Source organism: Vulpes lagopus, chromosome 4, assembly GCF_018345385.1.
Source record: "Vulpes lagopus strain Blue_001 chromosome 4, ASM1834538v1, whole genome shotgun sequence".
NCBI lineage: Eukaryota > Metazoa > Chordata > Mammalia > Carnivora > Canidae > Vulpes > Vulpes lagopus.
The window spans coordinates 147,691,038-147,710,423 of record NC_054827.1 but is presented as its reverse complement, the minus strand read 5'-3'; the positions used below and the strand labels follow the sequence as shown (position 1 = coordinate 147,710,423).

Sequence of the window (19,386 nt, the reverse complement as noted above, 5' to 3'; positions counted from 1 at the left end):
AAGATGGATTCCTGTATTTCAGAGAGTGAGAGAAAGAGAGGGAGAGAGAGCGGGGAGGAGGGGGACGGGGAGAGAGAGAATCCCAAGCCAACTAACTCCCTGCTGAGAGTGGAGCACGAGGGGGGGCTCGATCCCATGACCCTGAGATCATGACCTGAGCCAAAACCAAGAGTCTGGACACCTAACGGAATGAGTCACCCAGGCACCTCACTCTTTTTTTTTTTTTTTTTTTTTTTAAGATTCTATTTATTTGAGAGAGAGAGATCACAAGGCGAGGGACGGGTAGAAGGAGAGAGGGAGAAGCAGACTTCCCGCTAAAGGTGGAGCCCCACACGGGGCTCGATCCCAGGACCCTGCGATCATGATCTGAGCCAAAGTCAGATGCTTAACCAGAGCTACCCAGGTGCCCCATCCCACTCTTAACTTCTTATAATTCCTATCAAATCTTACTTTCTAAATATTTTTTTTCTCCTCAATCCGTGAAACTTCTTTTTATCTACATGTTTAGTAGATACTGTGTCCTTTCTGCACTATTTTTCTCCACACCAGAGTGAACACAATTTTACATTTTAATCAGGAGATTACAGTTCAAATGCGTGATGATGAATGACAATTTCTGTAACCTTCAAGTAAGACAGCATGGCGTTCAGCACTTTTGTCCATCACTCGACTTATTAAACTGTATGCAAGAAAACCCTCAAATGACAAATCTTAATTTTTATCAGTTCCTACTGAGGAATCACCCCTTAGAATTACAAGATTCTAAACCAAACTTCCAGTGATATTTTTATCATCTTCTCTTCGATGTCCATATTATTAAGTGGAAAAGCAGCTATTCTTTGAGTCATGCTCTGACCTACTCTCTACAGAAGTAAATTTGCACGACCCATTTCTGAACTAAAACTCTTGGATTCTAAGTTGTAGAACTTGGTAACAGCAGAAACTGTGTATCAGCCAGACTAGAAATCAGAAATGATAAGGATACGGCATCTGAATCAGTTACCTACACTATAGTTTCTCCCCTAGATATTCCAAAACCAGCTTAGGTAATTCCGAGCTCCCTAATTTCACAGCTCTGTCTTTCCTATCTTATGACAACTTTTGATTTAAAAAAAAAAAATCTTAACCAAAACAAAACTTTCTCTGTGCCTCCTGTGCTCTAGCTCCTGTTCCTCAGGATATTAAAGTGAAGTATTTAATCCTGTGGGAGTTGTTTTTTGTTTTTTGGTTTTTAATCCCAGCTGATTTTTCTTTTATTTCTGGGTTTTACTGTTTAAGAAAATTAGGCGTCATTTTGTGAATTGCTGCTTAAGCATTTCTGGGCTCTATTCATTATCTTGTCTCACTTCTGAGCTTTCACTGGTGTAATTACCACTGATTCTTTGGGAAACAATTTCATTATAGCTATACCTATTTAAAGTGGTATTTAGGTATTGATAATGGGTTTTCACTGAGATTGAGAATCAGCTTGAATTTGTTGATAAAGCAAAAGAAAAACTGAATGGGTCTAGGTGTTACCTACTTTGGGTAGTTTATCCTTCAGAAAGCCACTTAAATCTTCCTGATTCAAATTATCTATAAAATAAAGGCAAAGGCATGGTACACTTACAAAAACGCTTTATGTGTGGCTGTCGAGTGAGAGACACAATTGAAATGAGTGATGGAGAACCTCCTACGAAAAAGCGCCTGTATCCATAAGCAACCAGCAAACATCACTACTGCAGAGAATCTTCGTATCTCATTGAGTTTACATATAGGACTCTCAGCTTGCAAGTCGTACACCGTAAGTCCCATTACGAGTCAGCTGTTTGGAATTAAGGATGTATTTTCTAGTGGGGAGAATATTATAAATGGCAATTACCTTCCTAGGCAAGAACACAAGAGACTACTTAATGTGAAATGCAATGAAAAAAATGCTCAGGCAATGCCTGGGATGATACCAGTAATTAAATGCTACTGAACAGGAAATTTATTTATTTATTTTGGATGGAAGTACTTGAGAAATTATTTACTGAAGGAGAAAGAACCGGATAGAGAAGCTAAGATAGTCTGTATTATCCTTACAACATCCTGATGAAACTGCTTTTTGTGAACAGTCAAGTTCTCTTCGACCTGTATCTCAACATGAAGGTATTATTCGCATTTATCTTCCTGACAAGAGCCTTCCTTCCCCAAAACGCTGGGAATAAAGTGGAGCCAATCGCAAAGAGGGAGACTAAGTTGTCTGTCTCGTCTGGCAATATGATGTCACAGCCCTCACACAGGACGGGGGGGGGTGGGGGGGGGGGGGAAGAAGCTGGAGGGAAAAATATTCTAGAAGTTCCCAAACTTTAGCATCAGAATTGCCAGGAGGGACTAAAAAAAACATAGAAGGTTCAGCCTCAGCCCCAGTTCCTGATAGGGTGGGTCTCTCACCAGCACTCCAGCTTCGACTTGAACACTCCTATTCCTACACCTGCACTCACAGTGACCCCTCCACCTGCACTCACAGTGACCCCTCCAATCACAGTGACCATGTGCACCTCCAAGAAGCACCAACAAAGTGACTCACCGTTGGAAACCAAGCCTATGAAGCGCTGCTCCTCCTCTAACCTACAGCTGTTTAGAGGTGCACACAGCCCGCACCTCGCCTGGGTCAGAAGGCTGAGTCCCAGCAGCTCTCAGCAGCTACATCTAGCTGACCTCCACCAGTGGATTCCAAGTCCACACCCAGGCTCCTGGTTGGTGCATATGATTCCAGTAGACTGCCAACCCCTCGAGGGGCTGAGTGACCCCCAGATCTCTGGAGCCGGGCGCGCTATCGGGCACCCAAAGTAGACTCAATTTTTATGCAACGGAACCGATGCTGATCTCTCTCATCACCTGATTCCACCACTGTCCCTACTTACTACACTGGGCTCCAAACCTAACTGTACCCCGGAGCCGAACTCTGGCACCCACGTGATGCTCGCTCCTCTCCGATACTTGCCTGCTCAATCCAGAACCCCAGTCTCTCTTAACACCACTGACCTGCTCCCGATGGGCCCGTTTTCCTGACTTGCCTCGTGAAAGAGCCCTAACTGGAAAATAATGGAGAGCAGAGGGCACGGGGAAGAGAAGGGATCAAGGGCAAGACCTCCTCTGGATATCCCTGGGCGTTCTGAGCACACAGAAGTCTGATAAAGACAATGAGCCACCATCCGGCCCCCACAACAACCACCACGGTGAGAACATTCCCTCCTACAGGGTCGGGATGAAATTTCAAACAATTGTACCCAAAGAAAAGAGAATCGTTTAGCTCCTACTACACCTCATCTTCCAGGATTCTGAACACTAACACTGAGGGACTGAGAGGAGAGCTTCAGAGCATACCTTTTATTTATTTATTTATTTATTTATTTATTTATTTTCTTTTTTATTTTTAAAAGATTTTACTTACTTATTTACTTACTTGAGAGAGAGAGAGAGAGACAGAGATAGGGAGACAGCACACAAGTGGGGAGGAGAGGGGGAAGCAGGCTCCCCGTTGAGTAGGGAGCTTGATATGCGGCTCGATCCCAGGACCTGAGTTAAAGGCAAACATTAAACCGACTGAGCTGCCCAGGTACCCCAGAGGATACCTTTCAGATGAAAGAAAAATTTATTTGCAAAAGTAATTCTTAAAAAAAATCTGTGAAAACAGCATGGCCAACTCTTACAGCTGGATCTGGCTGTAAAAAGAAAAGAGTTTTGAATGAGACAATAAGGGATACATAGAAAATGTCAAAAGCATTAGGAGGGAAGGTTCCTGTCAGCATTTATGTAGGTCCTGGCAGGATTTAGCTCAAACAGCCAATTTTATTATCAAATAATATGGGAAACGAAGACATTAAAAAAAGAAAAAAAATACCCATGCACCCTCAATATAGTATAAACATCAGATAACAAGAGAGCATGAGAGGGGCACCTGGCTGGCTCAGTCAGTAGAGCATGTGACTCTTGATCTCAGGGTTGTGAGTTCGAGGCCCATGGTGGGTACAGAGATTGCTGAAAAATAAAATCTTAAAAAAATAAGTGAGCAAAACAGAACCAAAAAAGGGGGGTGTGGGGGAGACAAGGACAGAGGAAAGGATGATTGTTAAGAAGAATGAAAGCATCGTGTCATCCCCAACATCCTTTGTCCCCAGATCTCTGCACTTATGTGGTTTCTCCTTCCTGCCAACAGAAACATTCTGAACCACAGCCCTGCTGGCTCCACACTAAGATTCAGAGATCTTTGACACGGCAGGTCCTCTTAGGCCTACAAGTCTAATGTCTCCATGACCAGCCTAACCTCCAAAACCCATTGCCCCATTTTGTACTTTATGCTCTGGCACCACACCTAGGAACACCTGCTTTCTTATTCTTCGGCATGTACTATTCATGCTTCAGAAGCAAGGTCGAACCTGTAGGTCTGCTCCCAAGACAGGGCATTCCCCTCCCAGGTGGCCCCTCCTTTCCTTGGCAGGTTATTACTATTACCTTATCTGTGACAGCTCACATGTGCATGTGTTAGGGGGTATTTTCATTATCTAGTTGCCCCCAAGAGCCTGTGAGCGCTTCCCAAGAAGTCAGACCATGGTAAGCAGCCAGTCCTTAATAATAATAAATGTCTGATGAAGGAATAAGGGATCGTGGGAGAGTGCACAGGGCTTGTGTGTAGGGTTACCTCTCAAATGTGAGCACGCTCACACGGGAGGTGCAAAAACAGCATAGTAAGGAGGGAAGGGGAGTTGTTTTGCCTCAGAAGTAATAAAAATTGCTCTGTAAGTTTTGAAATAATAATATAGATAAAATATACATGCAAATAGCAAGACTTTAAATCACTGACAAAAAGGGGCCTCAACTGACATGCATATACAATAGAGTTCAAAAGAATTCATAACTTAAAAATCCTCTATATATGATGTTATGATCACTGACAAAGCTAATACAGTAATCCTTTTATTAGCATGAGAAGGACACAACCATCTAAGATCAAACAAGTCAAATTATCGCACAAACTAACCACTTTCTATGCTACTTCTACTATTTTTTTTTTTTAATCGCTGACCTGGCCAATAAACTGAAACTTGTTAAAACCCCCTTTTTTTTCTTTTTAAATCACGTTAAAGCTTGAAGTAGGTTAACAGTTCCTTACAAAGGAACAGTTCAGGGGAGGCTGGGGTGGTTCAGTCGGTCAAGCATCTGATTACTGGTTTTGGCTCAGATCATGAGACTCTTGATTTCAGCTCAGGTCATGATATCAAGGTCGAGGGTTCAAGTCCTGCATCATGAGTGGTGTGCAGTGTGCTTGCCCCTCTCCCTCTGCTCCTGCCCCTGCTCGTGCGTGCCCTCTCTTACACACACACTCTATCTAGCTGTAAAATAAATAAATAAAATCTTAAAAAAAAAAGAAAAAGAAAAAGAAAAGAACAGTTCAAACTTATAAGCAAGAAATTCAAATACTTACAATCGTTTTAGCGATGACAGTCCCCAAAAGGCACCTGGGTCTATACTACTAATAAGATTATTTCGGAGGTCCCTGTTAAAAACAGAATAAAAGTTACTCACTTATCAGCACTGTGGTAAATATTTAGGCAAACCACACTTACCTGCTATACAGAAAAGAACACTAATGGGAGGAAATTAATGCCAAAAAAGGTTAACCCCAGTTATAAGTGGCAGAGCCAGAATTCAAATTCAAGAAATCTGGTTCCAAAACCACTGGTTTCGGTCAATATGATAAGGGCATATGTCAAAAAAGATATGTATGTCCCTATACTATTCAAATTCAGTTATGGCTCAATCCTATACATAATTTCTACAATTTCCTCTTTAGTATGCTACACTTGAGCCATCAAAATAAATCAGAGGTTATATATGTGAATGTAATTAAAGTGAATTTTTAAAAACCATCCTCAAAAATATACACTCTAAAATTCATGTCATTTAGCTTTTCATGTTTTTCCCTCCCTGAGCTTCTATGGTTAGGATTCCTATAAAAAGTGCGATGATTTACAACATATCTCTCAAGGCAAAGATCCACCAGCCCCCAGGGCTATGGCATCTGATGACAGGCTCAATTTACTCTCTGCGGCATGCAGCCCTGTCACCAGGGGCCAGAGGTGAGTGCCATAGTCGCATCCCTCCACCAGTGAGGATCCGGGCCACCTGCTAAGGCTGCTGTTCTTCAATGGGGACCTGGGCCCAGCTGGGGACTCAAGTGGCCGCATACAGATGTTCACACAGACCTCAAAGACGGCAGACAGTCAACTACAGGAGCACTGAGAAGCAGAAGAGTGGCCCACAGTCCCTGGTCACAGTCCTGCTGGGGGCTGGTCCATACTTCAGCGTCAGACCCTGAGCCAGACTCACTCACAACCTTGACCCACTGAAGTCACGAATGGTTTCCATTCATGTCTCAGGGCACCTGATGTCAAACTATGAGCAGAAATTCTTTGCGACTTCTCTTGTCCTTCCCTTCTCCCTTCTTTACCTAACAATGGCCACACTGCCCCTTCCACGTGTGACATCTCGTTATCCAGAGCGATGCACACAGAGCAACGCCCACGACAAACCACCTCACGGGATCCTTTAGGTATGGCCCTTGATCAACCTCCATCCAGATTTTTCAGACACTGTTGTTTCAGTAACTTGGCCAGATTACATGACCCTGGGCCAACTAAACCTAGGGCCTGGGCTAGTGGGGGAAGAGACAGATTGAGAAAGGGAATGGTCGTTTCCATGGGTTTGATTAAAGGTCAAGAGGTCACCCCAGAGCCCTCCTGCTACCATGATTTAGAAGCCTGTCTAGGGGGCACCTGGCTGGCTCAGTCGGTAAAGCAGGTAACTCTTCACCTCAGGGTCATGAGTTTTTAAGCCCCATGTTGGCTGCAGAACTTACTTACTTACTTACTTACTAACTAACTAACTAACTAACTAACTAACTAAGAGCCAGTCTAATGAAGCCAAAAGACAGAAAAAGAGAATTAATGCTGAGCCCCTGGACCCAGCCAAGCCTGAAGTCTAGCTCTAACTCTCTGGGCTCCTCTGTTACACCATCACTAATTCCAGCGAGTTGTGTCTGTCCCCTATTGTCCCATGAAGATCTCACAATCAATCTTAAGGGACGGGACTCCTCCTGCAGATAAAGAAACTCACGTGCAAAAAGATTATAAAATTAGGCCAAGTTCTGAATGGCCAAACCACAGTTCAGGATTTAAATACATCTTTCTGACTGAAACAGCAGAGATTTACTAACAGAATTTACACCTAGAGCAAGAAGGAGACAGATAAAGCAAACAAGCCAAGAAGTTGGCCACGGTTATATTAAGGTTCTAGAGAGATCGTCTTTCAAAGTCTCTGCATGTTTGATAAATATCATTAAGTCAGAAAAAGTTATTTTACGTGGGACTGTCCGGTCTTCCAACTTTGGGCAAAAGCCATCTACCTCTGCCTCTTCCTCACCATCATCACCCACACACAGTGCTTGCTGGTGTTCTTGCTTCCCTCATCCTCTCTCTCTCTCTCTCTATTTATTTATTTCCACTCTCCATTTAAAGTGATCTTTCTGGGGCACCTGGGTGGCTCATTTGTTTAAGCATCTGCCTTTAGCTCAGGTCTTGATCCTAAGGTCCTGGGATCAAGTCCCATGTTGGGCTCCCTTGCGCCTCAGAGTCTGCTTCTCCCTCTGACCTTCCCCCGTTTGTGCTCTAGCTTGGACTCTTTCTCTTAAATTAATAAATAAAAAATCTTAAAAAAAATAAAGTGATCTTCCTAAGCATATATCTGAACATGTCTCGGTGCTGGTTAAAACCTCCAAAAGCTTCAGTTCGGAACGAAGCACCAACTCTAAGGTAACTTGCAAGCCCCTCCACGGCCTGGCCCTCCTGCCTACCCTAACTCTGACTTCCTATTCCGCTCCACACCTTTCTTTAACGCTCATCCAGCCTTTCTCTCTTCATACTATGAGTCCTATTTCAAGATGTTTCTAGGAAGAGTCCTATGTCTCTCACCTCCAGACGTTGGCACATGGTTGCTCCGTCCTTGACACACCCAATCTTCCCCAGCATCTATCCTCACTTCCATCCTGGTGTTCTTGCCTAACTCCTATTTATCCCTTATGTCTTGAACAGCATTCCATTTTCCAAAAAACAAAAAAATATATCTCTGAACAACAGGGCCCTGTACTTTCCTTGCTGTGACCCTTGTCACTCACTACTGCTGTTTAAAACATCTTCACTGACAGACGGGCAGGGTCCACGTCCATCTATTCAGTGTGAGAGACAGACACACAATACAGAATGTGGACGGATATTGCTATGATATGGATGTTTGTATCCTCCCCCCCAATAAAAATTTTTTAAAGATTTTATTTATTTATTCATGAGAGACAGAGAGAGAGAGAGAGAGAGAGAGAGAGAGAGAGAGGCAGAGACATAGGCAGAGGGAGAAGCAGGCTCCATGCACCGGGAGTGGGACTCGATCCCGGGTCTCCAGGATCACGCCCTGGGCCAAAGGCAGGCGCTAAACTGCTGAGCCACCCAGGGATCCCCGTATCCTCCCAAAATTTATACAGAAATCCTGAGTCCCAAAGTGAGGGGATTAGGAGGTGGGGCCTTTGAGGGGTGCTTAGGTCATGAGAGCAGAGACGTAATGAATGAGGCTGACGCCCTGTAAAGGAGACCCCAGAGCCTCCTCGTGCCCCTCCACCACGCGAGGTTACAGCCAACTAAACACGGATCTCTCACTGAACGATGACTCTGCTGGCACCTTGATCTTGCACTTCCCAGCCTCGAAACCTAAATGTTTGTTGAAAAATAAATGTCTGTTGTTTGCAAGCTACCCTGTTTATGGTATTTCGTGATAGCAGCCAGAGTGGATGAAGACAGATGACAAATGGATAAAAAAAGTAAACCATGGCTAAGAGACAGAATTACGTTATTTGACCTTCACTACAAAAATCTTTTTGGTAAATTACAGTTAGCTACAAAATCATTACGATATTCATAAACTCAGGCAACACAGAGGCGGCTGCATCTCATTCATAACCACTTACATTTCTTAATACAGGCAGAGGGTCATGATGCCTGCAATTGACCTTCAAGTAATTCAGCAAGTGTGTTTATGTGTTGGCATGTTCCAGTATAAAGAAGAAAAAAAAAAAGACAGCAAATCATTACTAATTATTCTATCTGGGTAAGTAAATTGGTGATATAGGAGATTATTACAATATTCTTTAAATTTGTCTGTATGTTTAAAAATTTTCATAATAAAAAGTCTTTCTTGTCCCCAATTTTTATTTTTATTTTTTAAATTTATTTTTTTTATCCCCAGCTTTTTACATCTAAGGAAGTATAATTAGCCATGGGGCCTGACCTATCTCCCCCTGGCCCAACTGACCCCAATCCTACACCTCAAAGAGAAATGATATTTTGGGAAAACATTCACTCGGCATATTCTTGATGTGTACTGGATAAGCAAAAAAGCTCTGAGAACAGAAATACATGTCAGTTTCATTTTTTTGAAACATATGTTTCCCTTTTCAGATTTTAACTGCATCTACAACAAGAACTGATTTAGCTAAAGCAGTACATAAATTTGTGGCTGATGATGTACTGCATGTGTTTCTACATTATACTTCTCATGAATAACTGAGCACTGTAATATGATTTAAAGATACACTTTTCCTTTAATAATAAAAACTCCTTGACATATAATATAATACTTAGTAATAGCCATTTTAATCAGGTATTGCCAAAAGATATTTATAGTCAGATTTGTTCATTTAACATCTCCCCCTTCCCTTCCCCAATCACAGCTTCCCTAGGGAACAGGAGTCTGACTTCAGGGTCTATTGCTAAGTCTAAATATGTTGGATCGTTAAAACAAAAATGAAAAAGGGCAGAAGGACTGCGGAAACAAAATTAAAGAGTATGTTAATAGTTCTTGGAAAAAGAACAAGCTCCTTTAGAAAAGAACGCCAAGTGTATCAGAAGAGACGCTTTTCAAGGATCAGAAACTTCTACTCAAAAAGGCTTCGACGATAAAGGAAATTCTCTGGCATTAAGGGAGATCGAGACGGACGGCAGCCTAAGGTGGTTGGTGCCGCCCATCTCTCAGGGCTGCCCTTCTCAGAATGTCACCTTGGCCTTCAGGCTGACCCTCAACTGTGATGGGATACGCCAAGGCCCACAGATCACCTCCAAGCACAGAGTCATGACAAAGAGTGGATTTCTTCTTCCTGTAATTCCTTAGGGGCCAGGAAATCTTTCTCGAAGCCCCACAACTAAATACTCCCTCATCACTCTGAGTGGCTCTGACAATAGGTAGATCCATCATTTGGGATGAAATAGAAGCTGGGGAGTCCAACACATTGCCTGGTGTGACATTTTAATGTCGGTAATTAGGTTATACAGGAATGTCACCAAATACTGACAAATCATGCCAAGAATCACAGTACTCTAGGGACGCCTGGGTGGCTTGGTCGATTGAGAGTCTGACTCTTGGTTTCCGCTCAAGTCATGATCTCAAGGTTGTGAGATCAAGTCCCACGTCAGGCTCTGCACTGAGTGGGGTGTCTGCTTGAAGATTCTCTCCCCTTGACACCCCCCCCACCACCACACACATGCTCCCTCACTCTCTCTCTCTCTCAAATAAATCTTAAAAGAGAGAGAGAGGGAATCACAATACTCTAAAATGAAGGATGTGCGCACCCAGGCTTGTCTTACTGTATCAGAGAGAGAGAAAATGAATCCCCTTCAGAAGCTATTCTTCAAGTCAAAAGAACCACCAGGGACAGCTTGACCTGCAGACCTCCTTAATCTCTGAAGCGTATTTGCTAGTTAATTCAACCCGGCCAGCCCTTAAGGACAAGGAAGCCAATTCAAGGGGCACTGGTGAGGCGAACGGTGGAAGACGGCGCGTAGAGCATGCCGCAGGGACACCCCTCCTGAGAGGGGAGGTGGTCGGTGGCTCTCCACCGCCTGCTCTCAGTCATTGGTGGAGGGTTTCCACCCCAGTGCCGGAGCACAGAAAGCTCTCGGGTTCACACGTGGAATACCTAAGGAGAGATGCACGGGAACGACCAGCCATGAAGGAATAAAATCAGCTACACACTGTTTTTCTCAACTGATTCTGAAAAATTTGAAACTGAGGTCATTTACAAAGACCTTAGGTCACTTATTTGGCTAGCTACGGCTTCAGTCCAGAGCTCAACGTGAGTAGCCCAGACCCTTCGATGTCACTTACTGACAATCAGGAGTCTCCTACAGAAGGAGCACTAACTACATCTTTGCAAACAACCCCATCGCTCTGCTGAGCAACAGCCATTCCGCTGTTCCCCTGGGAAACACACAGCCCCTCCAGGGCTATGTGACCAGTTCTTCTGCTCTTATATTGCACTGGGTCCTGGGAAATTTACGGGTTTGCTTCTTCTCCAGGAAAGCGGCCTCAGAGGCCCTTTGCCCTAGGATCCAGAACCATATACTGGTTTTATTCCATGCTCTCTTTCCCCATCCTTCCTCTAAACCCAGTATGGATGAGAAAGCAAAGACAGAGATCCTTCTTAGGGACCCACCAGCATAAAAGCTCTTTCTACACTCCTTCTAACTCCCCAGTGAGCCCACTGAATGTGTATTTAGAAAAGGAGGAAGATTCTCTTATGTTACCTTTACTCAAATTTCTTTTCTATATTGGACTAGGTAGGACTTTTGGAACTCAATGGCCAAAAATGGAGTCCTTTTATCTGTGGTGTCATCCCTTCCATGGCAGAGTAATTAGGAACAGGCAGGGAAAACACACCTTAGCGTATCTACAAAAATGCCACATCATTGTCGTAGGATGAATTGTGTCCTCCAAAATTCCATATAGAAGCCCTAACCCTTACTCTTCCCTCCAAATGGGTGGGACTGTATTTGGAGATGGGTTCTTTAAAGAGGTAATCAACTTGAAATGAGGACACTGGAGTCCTAATCCAATGTGAGCAGTGTGACTTCCAAATGTGGCCAGAGGAAATGTGAAAACACACACACCACACACACAGAGGAAAGACCACAGAAAGACACAGGGAGAAGACGGCCACCTATATATATAAGTCAGGGAGAAAGGCCTGGAACAGATCCTTCCCTCATGGCCCTAGATTAAACCAACCCTGCCAGTGCCTTGATCTTGAACTTCCAGCCCCCAGAAGTAGGAGGAAATAAATGTCTTTGTTTAAGGCACCCGGTCTTACGGTATTTTGTTATGCCAGCCAGGGCAGATTAACAGAACCACTGCATTCACACAGCTTGTGACTGATGCAGAGAGAGACCAAGACAAAGTCCAAAAGTCCCTGGAGAGTCTCGGAAGAGAAGACCCCTAGAGATTTCACAGATAGCATGACGAGGTCCCGAAGCAAACTAGAGTCCATGAGAAGAATCCTACAGTGAAGAAAATCACAGAAGGATACAAAGTAGAGTTGACAGCCATAAAGCAAGGACAAGACGGTCTTTGTATATGGTCACAGGAAGGGGACAGTGGGACATGGAGGCAGAGCAGGTCAGTTAGATGTCCTGCAGAGAGGGAAAATGAGAAGGGCTGTGGCAACCGCAGAAAGCAGGAATCAAGAGATTATTCCAGGAGTTGATATGGAAATTACAAAATCCACGGAGCCCTCAGCTTCAACAGTAGTGCATCAAATCAGAGAAGAGCAAGGCAGGAGAAAGTGTAACTGTGAGAGAGCGCTGGGCTCCAGGGGAAGGCCGGCCCCAGCCCCCTCCTGTGCCTTCCTCCCCATGACCCTGCACCAACAGCCCACCTTCCATGCCCACAGAGGATGAATGGGGCTGACCTTCACCAGCGTTTGGTCATGAACTCCCAAGCAACTGGCTGTGGGATCTCTGTTTTACCTAATTCCCAGAGCACAAGACAAACCAAACACCAGGGTGTTTCCACAAGGTGCCAGCCACCCCCAGCAATCGGGCTCTCTCAGGCCGTTCCAGCCACTGGTCCCAGCAGGAACGTGGAGCTCTATCTGAGCTCATGCTCACAGGCAAAGGCCCTACTAATAGGCCGCTTCCTCTGGAACTCGTGCTCCCCTGTCCTTCCTTCTCAAAGCCAGAACAGTAAGAGCCTCACCATATCCTCTCTTTCTCTTTCTTTCTGAAGTGTGCCGTTCTCCCACGGAGACAGCATGGGGGGCAGGTCCCACCCAGGCACGCATGGCCTCCCTCGCAGAGGCAGTGAGGCCGAGACAGAGGTTTGGGCCTTGAAGGGTCTGTAGGAAATGCTGAGCTTAGGGTCTGCTGAAGTAAAAATGTTTCCCAACAGAGATGGCCCAGGTCCCAAAGTCATCACTGGGGTCCTAGTCCATTTATATAATGGACACACACTCATATGTATACATGTATGTATGTGTGTCTAGCTATCTATCTATATCTGTGGTCCTACAAAGGAGATGAAGTGTCCTGGGATTCAGGTATAGACAAGCCCCAGCTGAAAACAATCACAGTAGCATCTTAGTGTCACCTAATATATTTGTGGCAACCTAGTATGTTTCTCATGTATAGGGATTTATCATCAATAAATGATGGAGAGCTGGTCAAAGACCAAAATGAAATTAAAAAGCAAAGGTAAAAACTCTGTAGTAATTCACAGCATAGCATGTGTTGTCCATACTTTCAGCTCCGTTGTCCATACTTTTTATGATGTGCATGAACAACCACAGCAACTCTAGTGGCCAAAAAGAAAACACGTTTATAAACACAACAGACACCATTTATGTAACGTGGTCATCCCTGTCATCCTTCCTCTGGAAAGAAAAGATCCCACCGATCCCTCAGTCATTAACCAAGCACGTACTCAATGCCTGACAATGAGCTACATGCTAAGGCTGTCTGTCAACCACAATGACTTTTCTTTTCTCTTTTTTTTTAAGATTTTATTTATTTATTCATGAGAGACAGAGAGAGAGAGAGAGAGAGAGAGAGAGAGAGAGGCAGAGACACAGGCAGAGGGAGAAGCAGGCTCCTCACAGGGAGCCCAATGTGGGACTCGATCCCAGGTCTCCAGGATCATGCCCTGGGCTGAAGACAGGGCTGCCCTACAATGACTTTTCTTACAAGAAACACGAAAACCGAATGGGAACACACAGCCTCACGTAACAGTAACAGTCCAGAGGCAGTCATGCTTGGGCAAGGTCCTTTCAGCTTGCCCTCTGCTCACCATGATGGGCCCTACCCCAGGCTCTTACAGTTGTTGGCTCCAGCCCAGGCCAGTGGCAGGACGGCTTCTAGACCGCACAATCGTCCGTTCTGATGACAGTAAGGAAATTCCTTTCCCAAGATGTCCTGAGCAAATCCTTACTCAGTAAGTGATGGGTGCCCGCTCCTCAACCTGTACCCATGCAAGAGGAGTGAAGGACTCGCCTCAGCCTAGTTAGGCTTGGCGCAGAGGTATGCCCAGCATCCTCTGAAGCACATGGCCTATGTGAGGAATAGTTGAATGAAAACAGAAGTGAGAAAATCTGAGAATTAAACATTGCTGCACCAAGAACATTCTACATGTGCATATCTGCACACACATATGTATATATTTATGCTTGCATATGCATACGTATGCAAACTTGAATGTACTGCTACTTTATGTATGTAAAAATGTGCTATTTCTATATATGTTTTTATATATATGAATATATGTGAAAACCTAACTTTTAAGACTTTTGATTTAAGAGGCTCATGGTGGCTCAGTTGGTCGTCTGACTCTTGATCTCAGCTCAGGTCTTGATCTCAGGGTTGTGAGTTCAAGCCCCGTGTTGGTCTCCACGCTGGGCATGGAGCCTCAAAAACAAAGACTTGATTTAAGACATATGCTCAGTGAAAAGAACAGACATATATAAAAGGATAAATATAAACTCTAGGTATATGTTTAAATAACACATCAGTGATCAAAGCAATGACATCTTAGGGAGTCTGACTGTAAAGGCCACTACGTAAAATGGTCAAGGAAAGACCACACACAGAGAAAGTGCAGCAGAGTAAAGAGACTAAGAAAATAACAAAAATCTGTAATTCAACAGAAACGGGGAGGCTCCTTTTATTACCTAACATCTAAAATGTTTTTGTAGGGATACCTGGCTGGCTCAGTCGGCAGAGCACGCAACTCTTGATCTCAGGGTCGTGAGTTCAAGCTCCATGCATGGAGCCTCCTCAAAAAAAAAAAAAGAAAAAGGAAAAAGGAAGAATGTCCTGAAATGCTATCCTAATAAATGTATGGATGATAAGGGAATTTGAAACGTGATCCTGGCTTATCATTCATAATACAAGCAAATTGAATATCCACTGTGTCAAATCCAAAGCAAAAAGATAAGCACTACTTATATCTGGTCATAAACACAACTAGACCTAGTTTCTAAGCAAGACAAAATGATCACATTCAAAGACATCTGAATAGAATATCAAAGTCTATCCAAAAGTTTCCCTCCTTGAGGTGTTTAAATTCCACTTAACTGTTTTATAAGGCACACCCTTCATGACAAAACTTCAAAACAGCATCTATGCTCCAAAAGCCAATGACCAGTAAACCATGATCCCCAGCCTGCTTTGCAAATAAAGTCACCTCCACTTTGACTCATTTACTACTTAATGTCTATTGCTGCCCTCCCACTATAAGGGCAGAATAGGGGCATCGTGACACCGACCATATGGCCCACAAAGACTAAATTATTTACTATGTGGCCCTTTACAGAAAGTCCGCCAACATCTAATTAGCTAATTGTTTCTTGGAATTAAATTCTTGAGGTTTTTCATAATAAAATGTTGGGAAAAACTCAGATTTTTTATTCTGAAAAGTCGGGAGTTTAGTAACAGACTTACAATAAAAATACAGTAAGTATTCTCTTTCAAATAAAGCTCATAATAAATGAAAAAAAATCAGTAAGTAAAATAACAATAAGATATAATAAAAAAATACTCACAGTCTTTCAAGGAGACTTAACCCAGAAAATGAGCCATTCTTCAGCTCGGATATTTTGTTGTTACTCAGAATCCTAAAAATGACAGGGGGAAAAATAAAGTAAGTTGCAGAATAATATATGTACACCACCAGTATCAAAATAGTTTAGCTCCTTATTTTTAAACCTATGAGGAATCCTAAGAAGTCATTTATTAGCCAAATAGTTTTTGAGATGCCTGACAAAAACAGGAGCTTCTTTCTCCTTCTTTGAGAAACCACCTAAAATAGCTCACTCACTCATCCTGTCACCTCTTAAATCGTTCCTATCACATATGACTACAAACTTTAAAGTAAAAAAGGAGAGAAGCGAACAGAAAATAGCTCTCAAGCTCAATATGAAAAGAACGCCACGTACATTTATATAATTAATCAACTTATGTAAGTTGAACACTTATTTTAAAAACTAGAAATTTAATGGAAGAATGTAACATGCTCTAGAAAATACTGATCTTACAAAGAAACAAAGCATCCTCTAGATATATGAATGCTGAATATTATCTGGAATTTAACAGTATACAAATCTACTGTCTGTGAGAAAGTAAGCTTTTGCACACCCTCACATCACAGTATCTATCTCATGTATCAGGACAACGTTCTTTAAGATGCGACCTGACAACGAGAATTTATCGAAAGAAGTCACAGTCAAGCCCCCCTGTGTTAGGACTTGCCCAAGAAGACAGTACGTGTACATAATCTTGCTTCTTGCTTCCTCTCTAGGCATTGGAGCTATGTGCCTTTTGCGGCTAAAGGACCCATAAAGATTTCCCATAAAGAAAGTGGAAAGTGCTAAAGCTGCCTGATTTGGAGGAGTGAGGGCAAGGAGATAAGAAAATGAAAAAAAAAAAAAAAAAAACAAGGCAGAGAGGAATTAGGTTAATGGCCCCAAGGTTACACCAGCAAATGCCAGAACCAGATCACAGATCCAGAAAAATCTCTGCTCCAAACCTGACGTTGAACATATGTCAACATAGGTCCAGAGCCACACCACTGGCCTCACGGGCAGCAGGTTCTCCATCACACACCGTGCTGTACTTTGGGGGCACCCTTCTCACTGGGTACAAAGTCCATGGTGCCCGCTCTCTCCCAGGCAGCGCAACACAGAAACTCCATGTATGTACAAAGAACAGAATGCCTCTGGGTCCTAAGAGTCCAAGTACTCATTTTATCTACTTTCATTATTGTAAAAGAAGACCTCTAAGTATTTGTCCTAAAACAGAAATAGCTATTCAACATCTGATTTTCTTTTGATATAAGTGAAATTAAAAAAAAAAAAAAATCCCTGTTCACGCAGATCTACATTTCAGAGCCTGTTCTGTGGGATGATTATTAGCAGCTTCTCAAGTCAAGGATGCCTGTGTCTCAAGCTCAGCTCGATGGCTTGCATGCTGCATTGAACTTGGGCAAGTCACTCCACCTCTCTGTAAGAATTCCCTCATTCATAAAACAGGAAGAATCGTATCTACCTCATAAACACCAGAAAGAAATTACAAAATGCATGACGTTCTCAGTGAGTATTCATTAAATTACAGACTCTGTTTCCTTGGTTCTAAGACACACATCCTGCCTCATTTTAATGTTTCTTGCAATCCAAGCATATCGCTGCGTAACTTTCTGTCTCTCCCCAAAGCTGTTGCTGAAGGAAGGACATGGTGTCAACCACTAGGACCAAAAAAAAAAAAAAAAAAAAGCAGTACAATTAAAACACAATATCATTTTCTCTGATCAAAGTTACAAAGGTTTTTACAAGTAAGGTGGTCGGCTTGGGCAAAAAGCAAACTCAAGTCTCGTTCACAGCCACCAAGGTCACTGAACTAGGCTTTCCCCAGTAGCCCTGGAGGTGTGGAGTCAAGAGCCTCCCACCTTGCTGTCCAAAGCATCACTCCGACAAGTCACCGGATCTGACAAGAGGTGTATCCAGTGGCTTATTTCAGCATTATAGAAGACGAAGAGTGAAATGATGGTACATCCAAACAAACCTTCATGCATCCGTTAAGAAAGGATTCTTTCAAAGGAAAATTCCTACACTCAGTTCTGAAAGCAAACAACAAAACTGATATCACTAATTTAATTTTTTTTATTATTTATTTATGATAGTCATACAGAGAGAGAGAGAGAGGCATAGACAAGGCAGACACAGGCAGAGGGAGAAGCAGGCTCCATGCACCGGGAGCCCAACGTGGGATTCGATCCCGGGTCTCCAGGATCGCGCCAACCGCTGTGCCACCCAGGGATCCCCTGATATCACTAATTGAAAAGAATCTATGCAGAGATCAAACACACACACACACACACACACACACACACACACAAAAGGACAGGGGAAAAAACACACCCTAATGGATCAGTATCCTTGTGATGAGGCTTCTATTCGTTTCTTATTCTCTATAATCTTATAGTATCTTTCGGAGTATCTAGCAGACAACTCTTATTATTTAAGTATTTTTCCAGCTGATGATAAACACCAGAATCTTCATAACGAGGTAGAGTTAAAACTGAGTTAATTTTGCATATAATTGTATCTTAGAAATAAACACTGAAGGAATACTTCAAGCTTTGAGATTAAAGACTCACACTTATTTATATTCAAGAAATGTTTATTATGTACCAACAGTTTGCGACTTCACAGGCAGTATAAGTAGGCACTAAAATCGAAGAAGGAACAATGGTGTTGAGATCCAGAGCCCAGGGTTTTAACGGAGACCCAGCAATAAATGATTTGGGCCACTTCTCTAGCAAGATTCAATTTCATCACTTTGAAGATAGGGGAAAAAAAAAAAAAAATCCGAGCAGAATGACCATCCAGATCCCTTCTAGCTTCTTTTAATTTTCTGCTTTCGTGTTTTCATGAACAAAACTAAACTTTACGGCAACTTTACGGAGAATCTATCACCGATAAACCAAAAACTAAAGAAACAAAGGAAAAACCACACAATCTAGCAGGTAACGGGCTCAGCGACATGAGTACCCTGTGTCTGAGTGAAGAATGATCCCCAAATATGGAAGTAGCTTATGAAAAACTGTCAGGATGCCGGCTGAATTACACTCAGTATTGCTGCAGCAAAAGGACTGTCATTTGCTCAGTCATAAAGGCTTTAGTACAATAAATGATAGATTTTATTGAGAAGAGTAAAAAGGAAGACATTTCATCACACTTAAAAAGTTATAACTGTAACCTTAAAAATACAGTTTACAACCTCATGTTAATATATTCAGTCTATCCATTACTTGGTTGTGTTTAAGGATTTTGTGCAAGAAAACAGGATAGGAATGAATAAATCTTGTCTGCAGACAGTTTTTATGCTCATTTTTGAGACTGGGGCCTGTGGAGCTAGCGAATGCATAATATCATGTATCATTATAAACCAAAAACCCATTCTAATCAATATTTTTGCTGACATCTTTGAAATTTCAAACTTT

The 19,386-nt window shown here is 42.8% G+C and overlaps 1 protein-coding gene across 1 annotated transcript in view; it reads right to left on the bottom strand.

Annotated features, from left to right (window-relative positions):
• Nucleotides 1-19,386, bottom strand: part of ADGRA3 (adhesion G protein-coupled receptor A3) — a 123,072-nt gene that overhangs the window by 72,465 nt on the left and 31,221 nt on the right. The window contains exons 2-3 of the mRNA XM_041753108.1: nt 15,932-16,003; nt 5,450-5,521 (exon numbers count right to left, since the gene is read on the bottom strand). Of these exons, the coding sequence (XP_041609042.1) occupies nt 5,450-5,521; nt 15,932-16,003 (144 nt within the window). The remainder of the gene's footprint in view (nt 1-5,449; nt 5,522-15,931; nt 16,004-19,386) is intronic.